The 12570-nt window shown below is 30.4% G+C and overlaps 1 protein-coding gene across 1 annotated transcript; it reads right to left on the bottom strand.

The window, feature by feature from the left end:
* Nucleotides 1–1264: 1264 nt before the first annotated feature.
* On the bottom strand, nucleotides 1265–3243 carry LOC108852814 (probable indole-3-pyruvate monooxygenase YUCCA5). Its single transcript, XM_018626298.2, has 3 exons — nucleotides 2387–3243; nucleotides 1895–2266; nucleotides 1265–1797 (listed from the first exon to the last, which is right to left on the bottom strand). The coding sequence occupies exons 1-3, from the start codon at nucleotides 3062–3064 to the stop codon at nucleotides 1567–1569; spliced, it is 1281 nt and encodes a 426-aa protein (XP_018481800.2). The 5' UTR covers nucleotides 3065–3243; the 3' UTR covers nucleotides 1265–1566.
* Nucleotides 3244–12570: the final 9327 nt, after the last annotated feature.

Below are 12570 nucleotides of genomic sequence, written 5' to 3'. Positions count from 1 at the left end.
GGAGGCGTGACTGGACAACGTCATCATATGGAACCACAAATCTAATGTTTGCAAGGTTCTGTCCGTGACAAGTCAGAACACTCTCACCACCTTCTCTTTTCGGCTTTTTGTCTCTTCTTTATTTTTCTTCATTGTAAAAACAATATTTTTAGCCCTGTCTGTTAGCCTGTCTGTTAGCCCAACAAAACTTATCGAGGGTTTCAGTAAGTTTTTTTTTGTCGGCTTCAGTAAATTATAACTGGACGTTTTTGTATTTGAAGAATACAGACTGTCTTAGGCCTCTTGGCCGTGAAGAAAGATGAAACATATCGGAATGGAATAGAAGAAGATAAGTTACTAAATGTAAATAAATCATAAGAATGTGTGCAGCCGAAGGCTACCAAACCCAAGTACGCAACTAAAGCTCTTTAGCCTTTTCGGCACGCGAGTTCACATTCAAGTTTCAACAAATAGGTGTATAAGCACACTTTAATTAACCTATCTAGGACTTATATGTCACAAGTTAGCTTAAACACACAAACTTTGATCGAATTATGTCGAGACTTTTTTCATCCCAAACTTTTTATTTTTGATCCCAAACTTTTTTTTATATTAACACTTTAAATTTTATTTTTGATCCCAAACTTCTTTTATTTTGTTTTCTGTCATCAATATGTTTTTTGTTTTCTATTTTTTAAAATGAAAAAGATATAGATTAGAGTATTTTTTTTACAAAATGTTAAATATAGTAATTGATAAAAAGGTGGTTTGCAAAAGAAAAAAAAGATATTAGCAAGAAAAAAGAAGTAAAACAACCTTTTTTGTCAACCTTATAAGAAGTAAAACAACCAGTAGAAAGAAATAGACAAAAACTCTGCATTAACCTTGACCCCTAAACAAAAATTCCTCTTAAAATAAGTTTGTGAATATTCACAACTAGATATTGTAACGTTGTATGGTTAAAAAAAAAAAAGGATATTGTAACGTTGTATATTAACCCATGTCCATAAAGGCCCATAACTATAAAACTCGTGACCAGTTAGATTTTGTTTTTCCTTCGATAATCAGATAAGTTTCAGACTTTTATCTTTTCTTTTTGCAACCATCATTACATAATTTCTTCATATCGAATAAATAAACTTAGAACTTTCTTTTACGAAGTCAATTTTGGTTGTTTGAAACGTTTTTATATATTTATCTCCAATGGTATAATCATAACCAAACTTATATTGCACAGTAAAGATAACAAACAAAGGAGCTTTAAATTTGAAGTGAATGAGAAATTTATTACGTTTCATAAAACCATTACAAAACAACACACACAAATAAAAAACATTACAAATATCAAATAAATAGAGAAACGCCACATCATCCTAGTTAATAAAAACGCCCGTACAGCTTTAAAAAACAACACTGTTGGGTTTTCAGGAGAGGGCTCTCTTTTACACTCTGTTTTATTCCTATCTTTTTATCTGTACTGTATACTTGTTTTTCTTTACAGAAAAAATGAAATAATAAACGAACCATCTTTTTTTCAAACCCCTTTTGAATAAAATAGCAAAGGAAGGTAAGAACCTAACTTGAGGCTTAAGCAATTGAGATGCATCGGCGGTGACCAACTCGTGTTCTTATTTTCTGCACACGTTTGGTCTCTTCTCTCCACACATTTCCAATGTCTTTAGCGATGTTAACGGCGTCGGCTGATGCTCCGGCCATTCCTTTCCTAGTGAATCCAGCCGCGTAAAGTCCCGATTTCCCTTTCCATGCGTTTGGAAACGGCGATTTTGGAAACCCGTTTTTAGAAAACATATCACTTTCCTAAAGAACACCAAAAGAAAAACAGATTAAGTTTACTTGTCATACAAGAAACTATTTCAACAATCAAAAACTAAACTTGTTTTGTTTCGTTTCTCACCTGAAGCCAAGAAGGAACGTTGCTGCGGTAACCCGTGGCGAGAACAACAGCGTCGAGATCTAATATCTGACCATCAACGAGCTCCACGTGATTACGAGAGAACCGTTTGATTCCAGGGACTATATCTACCTGGCCCGATCTGATTTTCTCCATAGCGCCAATGTCAAGCACTGGAGTCTTCCCTGTGACAACCTTGAGCTCCATTGGGCCCATCTTAGGCCTCTTTAGCCCATACTTTATTAGGTTTCCCAAAATCAGCCATGCGAGGATTAGCAAAAGCTTGTCTACTAGCCATAGAGGTAGCCACTTCATTAGCATCATTGAGATTTCAAAACTTGACTTGCCAAGAACCTCCCTCGGTAACACATGAACCTGATCAAAATTTTTTTAAAAAAACCTTAGTTAAAAATAAAAATTTAAGTTTATAGTTCAAACTTTTATTGACTATAACAATTGTAAATATAAGTAAAAAGCGTTGATTATATAACTTACCGAGCTACGAACAACCATGGAGGGATTGGCATCGTGATTTGCAAGGTCAAGAGAAACTTCCATGCCGGAGTTTCCACATCCGACGACAAGAACACTCTTTCCTCTGTATTTCTCGCCCGACTTATACTCACAAGAGTGGATCACCTCGCCGTTAAACTCCGTGGTGAGCCCATCAATCTCCGGAACAACTCTCTCGGCGTTTTCTCCCGTTGCCACCACAAGCCACCGGCAGATGTACTCCATCTCCGACACAGAAGTGGCGGAGGAAGAAGACGTCTTGATGCGCCAGAGACCACTGGTCTTGTCGTACCGAGCAGATTGAACACACTCATTGAACTGCGGGTTAATGTTGAACCGCGTTGCGTAGGACTCAAGGTAATCGATGAACTGTCGTTTTGTTGGATATTCCGGGTAGTCTTCTGGAAAGGGCATTTTGGGTAATTGACAAACTTTCTTGGGTAAATGAAGTTTTAGTCTATCGTAAGTTCTTTTCTGCCAGAGTGAAGCTATGCACTCTGCTCTCTCCAACACCACAAAGGGAACACCTTCGTCGCGGAGGCACGCCGCTGTGGCTAGCCCCGATGGGCCGGCTCCAATGATAACTGGACCGTTAACCCAAATGCTACGTCTTCTGTCGGAGAAGTCTTCACTGCCCATGAGTCTAAACATGTTCTCCATTTTAAGGGGTGAGTTTGGTCGAATATGTGGTGAAAATCAAATAAGGTTTATGTATTTTTTTTCAAGGCGTGGGCGAGTTTGGTAGTGAACTTGAACAAGGTTTTTTTGTTTGTTTGAGAAATGAGATGTTTTGGAATGTGTTTGGAGATGGGGGTGGTGTGGGTGAGTTTATATAATGGACGAACTATGAGGAAGCTGCATGTGATTTGCGCATTCGAAGGTTATTTTTAATCAATTAAATGAATGCAAAAGTTCTTCAATAAGTGTGGCTAATTAAAATGTAATAGTTTAGTAGGTTTCCCATTTAGTCATATGCTTTCGCTTAAAATGCGAAATAGTTTATATTCTCTTATTTAACCTTTTCCTTGTCGAATCATTATATTCTTTTCTTCAAAGTTGCTGATGGGACTTTGATTAGAGTATCTCATAACAATCCATAATCATATGCCCCGCCTTATTTGTATTGATTAGTTAGTGATAACTAATATAATTGTGTTACGGTAAAACTATTAAAACAGGAACATATATATCTATATATATATATATATATATATATATATATATGGTCCACCTATTTTAATAGTATTGATAAAAATTTATTATTAATTATTTTTTAAAAATATTATATAAATAAAAATGCAAATATAATTAAAAATACAAATATAAAAATTAAATTTTTAAAACAAAAAATTATATTCGCATTTTTTAGAGCCGATCATAATCTAGTATGTTCTTGATGCTATTGAATATTACACATAGATATGATTATAAATTAGTGATATGTCAAAAGGTTATCCACTGGGCGCAAGACCAGCGACATAATAATAGACATCGATCCTTCAAATTCTTTGGATCGTATTGTATACCCCATGAGCTTGTAGGTGGCTTTGGAGAATAATACTGAAATAGTGAAATGTGAAAACTACTTGTGAAATAGATATATAGAAATTAACGGATTACATTTTTCCATTACGAAAAGTACTACTTGTTCATCTCTTAGATTAGTATATATATTTTAAATCAGTAAAAAATTATATATTATTTTGAGAAAGCAGTAGTTAAGAAAAAGTTAAACTTCAATGAGTTTAGAATTGCCTTAGCAAACATAAGTACATAACCAATAATATATTTTAGAAATCATGTGCCCATATAAATATTTATAATAAAGACTATAATAGTGACTAATATTTCACTTTGATTTTCTTAAATTTTAACATATCTTATAATCAAAATATATATGGAAATTAAATAGATTTTTATTTAATTGTAGATATTGCTATGTTAGTTTTTTTTTTGAACATAGTGTTACGTTAGTTATACATGTGATTTAGGTCTAAATTTTTATTATTATTTTGATCATTCATTTTAGGTTTATTAGATTGCGCAGCAATTCTTATGAATTAGATCAAAGTTACTTTTTTGGTTGGCTAAATTCTGATTAATTTTATTCATTTCACTTAATCGGGTTCTTATTTGTTAATATATTTTATAAATATATGTAATTTTAGTTTAAAAAGTGTTTATTGGTACAAAATTGGGTATGTGAATCAAACTTGTGATCTTTTGAGAACTCATAAAATTGATTTAAGTCTTAAAAATGATAATAGCGAACAACTAAAAATGTTATTTCATCAATTTGGCAATGTATGATTAACACCAAGTGACATCCATAATTTTTGTTTTGTTAATTTAATATTTGACTGTCTTCATTTCTATTAAATTAGTATAACATAAATATTTTTATATTAAAAACATATATCAGATGATTTTTTGTAGAACTATTTTATCTTTATAATTAGTTTTCAAAAATACATTAATAATAATAGTATTTTAGTTTAACAAAATAAAATTACAGCGGTTGATAAAAAATAATTATTATTTATTTATTAAATATTAATTATTAAAAGATTATATCAAAGAAAACAAGAATTTATATGATAAAAAAATATATTTATCATTGATAATTGATTATATTTCTTATATCTGTAAATATCTTAAATAAAATTAGTTATAATTGATTTATATAATTAATGTTACTTATATAATTAAATTTTTATAAATGAATGTCAGTATGATTTGTTAAAAATAAACTTCTTAAATAATAGTATAGATATTATAAAATATTTATATTTTGAGATATATTTCATTTCTCGTTTCTGATTCTAAAAAACAGAATACATATTATAAAAACAAATTATCTATTTTATTCATTTAATATAATTATGTAGATGTGAGTGTGACATATAAAAATTGATTTTATATAGTGTTATAGAGATTAAAAATAGCATAATTTCTTCATGAAATTGAATTGTACAGCACTATTTATTTGGACCAGTAACATAATTTTTTATTAATTGTTTCTCAAAAAGAACACATGCGATTGCACCAGAAAAAAATAAAACACATATATGATTAAAAAAGAGAAAAACAGTATAATCAAATAAATGGTGAGATAATTATATGGTGGTGGTCTAGTGGTTTCTACTAGAGAAAGAGTTGTTCTGTTGGTCTAGGATCGATCCTCTATTAGTGCGAGATTATTAATTTTACATATGGTCACGCGGATATGGATTTATGTTTACAGTCCATATAAATATCCGAAAAATATATTCATGATTTGCATATCTAATCTCGAAATTAGGCATGTGTATTTAATGAATCCATATTAAAAAAAAAAAATAGCGAAGTCAAATCTGGGTGACAAATAGTGTAACTACATGATGATGGGGCACAAGTTTGGACCCACTTTGTCTTTTTTTTATATAAAGGGCTTACCCACTTCAGTCTTCTGCTGCCGACTACCTAATTAACTTTACAACCTTGTATATATACGGGAAAATCAATTTTAAATCTCGCAACTGTATTATTCGACTTATTCTTATTTAATAGGATTTTTGCTTCCTTATGATATTTTCCATTTACATTACTTTCTACCCCTGAGCTTTCTACGAATCATCCATTATACGTTTTAGAAAGTATGAACTCAAAATGGAAAAGTCGGAAGTTTTATTCTAATTTCTTTAATTTATTGAACATTGTGGATGAACTGTTGGTGTTTCTCTTGTTGAGGAAACGAATGAGTTTGGTTGAAGAAAACAAAACTTAAGTTTGAGCCATTGATATTAGTTCATAAAATTAGTATTGAGATTTTTTGGTAGTAATGAAATATTAGGTGCATTCCTGCACTATGTGCAAAAAAAAATTAAAAATTAACTTTTAATACATTTAGTAGTTTAGAAGATTGATTGATTTTATACATACAAATTTTGTTATTACTATCATATTTGTTTTGTGCTTTAAAAATAAATATAAATACAATGTTTATTTTTAATATAATGATTTACATTATTACAATATTCTAAAAACTTATCAAAATATCTAAAATGAATTATCCATGTTACTGTAATCTTAATATCATATAAAAAATTTAATTGCAATATTTTTTTATAAGAATATGGTAATGAATCTTTTAAAAAGTAACATATTATTTAAAATATAGCGTTGTCACGATAGATTAACTTTTGGAAATGTAAAGCATATATAGTTTTGCAGAAAATTTTATTTTTAGAAACCAATACATTATTAATTTCTAAAGATATAGAGGACTTGTATTATTTACAGTATATATAGAACAATTTAAGATGAGATATAAATTTAAGAATGAAACATTTTCTTACAATTTTACCATATTTGGATAAATTTTCATTATAAACACTAAAATATATAACATACTAAAAATAATAAATAAATTAAGTTGTTTTTTATAAAATTGTTCAAAGTGTAAGTTTATATTAATTCCATCTTGGATTTTAATTATTTTATTTATATCTTTTAACCATGGTAATAGTTATATATTCAATCTTCTAATTATGGTAATAATTATATACTTAATATTTTATATTTGATTTTTAGTTGAGTTTCATATAATAAATGTGTTAAATCATGTCATTATTAGATAGGATCTATGTCATCATTTAAGTGAACTATGTCATTATTTTTTTGCTAAAATGATTGTCGTGATGGCATCTAAGCAAATCACTTGGTAAATAATGTCTAGGAGATAATTATATATATCCAATCTTCTAATTATAGTAATAATTATATACTTAATATTTTATATTTGAATTTCTTTAGTTGAGTTTTGCGTAAGAAATATGTTAAAGAGGTAGGATCCATGTCATCATTCAAGTGAGACATGTCATTGTGTTTTGCTAATTTGATTGTGGTGATGACATCTAAAGGAAATCACTTGGTAAATAATGTCTAGGAATAATATAAAACTTTTTAACCTAATAATTTTTATGGTTAAGAAGATATAACACAAGAAAAAGAGAATAGATAAAAGAGAGAAATGAGAAGAAGCAAAATTTGTTTAGTTTTTTTTTTAAAATGTTTAGAGGTTTAAATGGTTCCTGATCCGGTTGAGATTTTGTTGAGAAACATCGTCTTTTAGTGGGTTTGAGATTTAATAGCAGGACTTTCATTTCAACGGTTGGTTTCTTTATAATCTAAGTTTAGTGAAACTGATTGGTACAATTCTTCAACAACTGATGTCTTGAGGTTATGTTAAATAAGACGGTGGGATCTTTTTTTGTTAAGTCACACGTGTTGTTGACTTGTTCATCTTAGATTTATATGTGAGATTAGTCTTTGGTTCCCGGAATCCAAGTGAGCTTAGGTCATTTTCTGGCTGTTTGTTTTGAAGATGTTGCTCTCTTATTGTTATATCTTATGTTATACATAGCTCTTTGTTAGTTTGAGTCTATGGATTTTTTCATGTTGTTGAAAAGGGAGAACGTAGTTGTAGTTATACCCATTTATATAGTGGATTGTTGAGTGGAATCCGATCTATTACTTTTTCTTCTTACATTAAAAAGGTTTTACACATAAAAAGTATTTGTCTCATTTAGTTTCTAGTTATACTATATTCTACTATTGTCAAAGTATTTTTGCTGCACCGTCAAAAGCATGTGTCTTTTTCAACAAAGTGGTATCAAAACTTTTGGTTTTAGAGCGTTAGATTTGAAAACTTTGAGTTATTATTTGCTTGTGTGAATGTTGGAAAATATGAGCATAAATGAAAAGCTTTAGTTGTGATAACTATCATATATATGGAAATTCAAGATGGAGGATATGCTCTTTGTAAATTAATTCCATGTTTCAGTATTTCAGTATTTTAGGAGAAGAAACATGAAAATCAAATGGATGATGATTGGATGTTACTGCTTAGTATGTGGGTTAAAAAGGCGGTGGGAAGATAATTTTTTGCGTCTTATTAAGACTAAGATAGATGTTCATTCTTTGTGATTGAAGCTGAAGTAATTTTATAATTAGAAGACCAAAAATAATAATATGTACATGATCAAGAAGTTGATTGAGTTGAAGTATCAGGAAGGAAATCCGATGAAAAATCACTTGAACACATTTCAGGGATTTCACAACAATTTTCTGATATAGACATCAAATTTAAAACAAAAAAATGACATCCTTACAATTAAAACAGTTTGTAGCAAAAGATAGAGAATACATCAATCCAAAAGAAGAGTGCATGTATTTATGTATTGTTAGTAAATTAGGATTTTTTTAGTTGTTTTAAATGAGAAAAGACTAATTAATGCTAAAACCCAGAAATTGATATATTTCAGTGGAATAAAGTGTAAATAATTAGGTGAGTCGATAATTAAATCAAGTACTTTGATTTTAATAAGATAGATACATAAACCTAGAATAGTCAGTAAAATGGTTTAATCATTCTAAATTTTCCATGTGTTATTTAGAAATAGAATTTTATAAAATTTATAATTTATATTTGTTAAACTAATGATTTTCTATAGCTTCAGTCTGTTTTCTGAAAATATTTAAAATATTAAATTCAGTTAGCGATTCAAGGTATTAATGTAACTCCTTAGTTTAAATAGATCCAAATTTTATAGTTTCAGGTTAAACTTCATATACTTTTAGTAACAAATAATAACATGTGTTATGCTTCATTTGAATATTTGGAAATAGAATCCATTCTTATGCTGCACTTCTTCTTGTACCATAAAGAATGTGTTAAGATTTAATATAAAATATAAAATATAATTTGATAATATAAAACAATATATATATTTTACTTATTATTGCTTTTAATTAATATTTCATAGAATTATATATATTGACATGACAGCATTTCATATTTTTCTTAAAGAAATTATACAAGACAAGTTATAGGGCATTAAATTAAATTGATTAGACGTAAATAATTTTTTGCATACTGAATAATTATAGGAGAAAGAACGATTTGGGAATTTGGTTGGCCGGTATAGATCAATTTTCAATAAATGTTATATACATTCTTATAATTGATTATGAGAAAAAAAAATGAAGCTAGATCAGACTGGATTTCAATAACCGGCCATGGTTAGATTTTTTCCATCGGCACTTAAGTTTGGTTGGTGGTATATAAAATAATCAATAGAAATCGAATAGTACAAAAGTTTTTTTGTAATCTTAAGTTTTGGTAAGGTTCAATGATCATATCACTAAAAAGCTCCCTTTGTAGTTGAAGATATTACAAATTATTGAAATGCTTTTGCAATGATTACATTCTTACATATATATTATCCTAAAATGTTATCGAATTTAACAAGGGATGCATATATTTTGGTTCACATGGCTCCTTCCCAAAAGCTGATTATCATTATATAAGATCAATATAAAATAATAGGAGAAATCTTAACAATATCCATATAAAATATTTATCCTAAGAAATAATCCTCCATAATTGTGGAATATTAGTAGTTGAAAGAATCCAGTGTTTCTGAATTCTCTGACCAAAATTGTGTCAACAAGGAACGCGATATGTGCATATAGACATTAATGACTTGTTGACTAGTAGTGTCCACAGAATGTGCTTCTACAAATAAATATGAGAATAAATTAGTATACAAAACATCCGTTCTTAACGATACTTTTGTTTACAATACAAGATTACTTTTAAAATGGCTGGTATATGGAACACATTTAAGCATTATGCATATTTTGAAAGAAGAAATGATCGATGGCCGACTACTCTTGTTGCAAAACCCCTTATTATAAATCTAATCGGTTTATGAGAACAAATTCATAATCCTAGTGGTCAACTTTTACTGGATCCTGAACAAATTTTTTTATTCGAGTAAGATAAATAAACTCTAATCTTTTTGGAAAAAAAATTAGACTCAACTAAAGTTTCCAAAGAAATTAGACTCTTAACTAAAAATTGTAAAAAATGTAGATCCAGTGCAGGTGCACCTACATCCCATAAGCCGGGCCTGATGGTGTGTATATGAACGTGAGCATAATTACTTGCCTCAACCAAATTTATGTGGCTTAATAAACCAAATTCTTTTTTTTTTGTTTTTTTTGTTCACTTTTTTTTTTTTTTTTTTGTCGGCCATTTTACAGACTCATGTGGACTCTGTAAACCAAACTGGGTGCTCTGTATCCATATGGACAGTAAACGACGTTTGTTGCCTCACACTGCGTGCTAAGCTATCCGCCTTTTTGTTCTGCGTCCGTGGTATATGGATAATCTCTGAGCTGTTGAAACTTCTCTTCAGACTCTTGATGTCTTCTAAGTAACTCGCAAACGCCGGCCATTCTTCTGGTTCCGAAACCATCTTCACCAATTGAGAACAATCCGTTGCAAATGTAACGTTATATTGCCGTAAATTCCTCATGCACTCCATCGCCCAAATAAGGGCTTCAACTTCGGCATGTAATGGAGATTGACTAGCCCTCGTATTCCTAGCTCCCAGTAAACCTTCATAACCCTCCAAAGTACTGTACCATCCGTGTCCTGAAAAAGTATCCTCTGCTTTCCATGATCCATCCGTGAAGCACCATCGTCCCGCTCTAGTCGGTAGTACTGCTCCAGTCGTTTCTGTAACCTGATTCTGGGGCTGAGCAATCTCCTGTTGAGCTTCCTTCCAGAGCAAAGATTCAGTCATAGCTCGGCGGAGAGTCTCTTGTGGGTCCGTGTCCAAATTACTAAATACCTTACTATTCCGTCCTTTCCATAAATACCAAAGTATCCACGCATAATGGTGCTCCTCTAATGTTGGTTTAACCCTCCAAAATAAATAATCCATATTCACAAATAAAGATTGTCCTGGAAAGTGATCTGGATGCGTTGGGATCATTGATAGTGCCCACACCTGGATTGCCGGTGGGCATTCAAAGAAAACATGATTTATAGACTCTTCTTCTGCTCCACATCTGTCACATCGTATATCTCCTTTAATACCCCTTGCCTTTAGACTTTTCTTCACTGCAATACATCCCGATAAAACTTGCCATAGAAAGTGCTTCATCTTGGGCGGACAGCGCACTTTCCAACAATTAGCTTTAAGAGCAGTTACCGTAGGTCCGAATTCTACCGTCCCTCTTTCTATATCAGGATATGTTCGCTCCACTTGGTATCCTGATTTTACCGTATATTTGCCATTTTTTGTAAAGTGCCAGCCATCTCGATCATTATTTGGTATCCTACTTAAAGGTATACTCTCTACAATTTTAACATCCTCGGGTTCCATTATCTCCTGAAGAGTATGTGATTTCCAAGTTCGCGTTGTTTCATCAATGAGGGAATCAACCATAAGATCCGGTAAGAGAACATTTTGTTTCATTTTTTGTTCACTAATAAACCAAATTCAAAGTGTTCTTTTTTGTAGTGTTGAATTATACAACATTGAACTTGATAAAATTGCGCCAACTCCGCCAATGTTTAAGATTATTAACCGGTTCTAAGTTGATAAATCTAAAAATTCAAGTTTTTACACCGAATTAAAAATATTGAATAAATCCTGGTGAAGAAAAACACAATTATGGACACTCAAGTCCTTGAGAGAAATTTACCCAAAAAATGTCCTTGTGAGGATATGAAAATTTATACGTGGCCAGTTCATCTATATGCATGCACGTATATCTCTTAAACGTAGTATTAATCTGCATGCAAAAACAATTATATAGTCATATTAAATGTATATAGAGATATATATATATAAATTAACCTTAACCAGCAAATTATATTAGGAGAGAAGGTCACGCGTCTGACGTAAAGTCGTTGATAAACCCAAAAGGCTGGTCTGAGTACTATCTCAGTTAATTTAAATAAAATATTACATTTGTTATCCAGTATAAAACTTATGCTGATAGATTTTAGGAATTTATACATTTTCTATAAAATTTGATTGGATTAAACAATCTAGAACAAGATCAATGCATGTGCCATGATCTATCTTTCAATTTTCTTAAATTACTACTCAGATTCCCTCAAGAAGAAAGTCAAACTTGTTTCTTTCTTTGTGTTTTAAACAAGTCAAACTTGTTTCTTATTTAGATGACACATATTACAATATATGTACATAAATATCCATATTGAGACGCATAGTGTATCTATCATTTCTCAAAAATTAAGGTGAATTATCTGACTTAATTAGTGAGAAATATAAATATACCTGCATATACAACTTTTAGAGTAC

Source organism: Raphanus sativus, chromosome 4 (genome assembly GCF_000801105.2).
Source record: "Raphanus sativus cultivar WK10039 chromosome 4, ASM80110v3, whole genome shotgun sequence".
NCBI classification, from domain to species: Eukaryota; Viridiplantae; Streptophyta; class Magnoliopsida; order Brassicales; family Brassicaceae; genus Raphanus; species Raphanus sativus.
The sequence above is the reverse complement of the archived record's forward strand: the minus strand, read 5'-3'. Positions and strand labels throughout refer to the sequence as shown.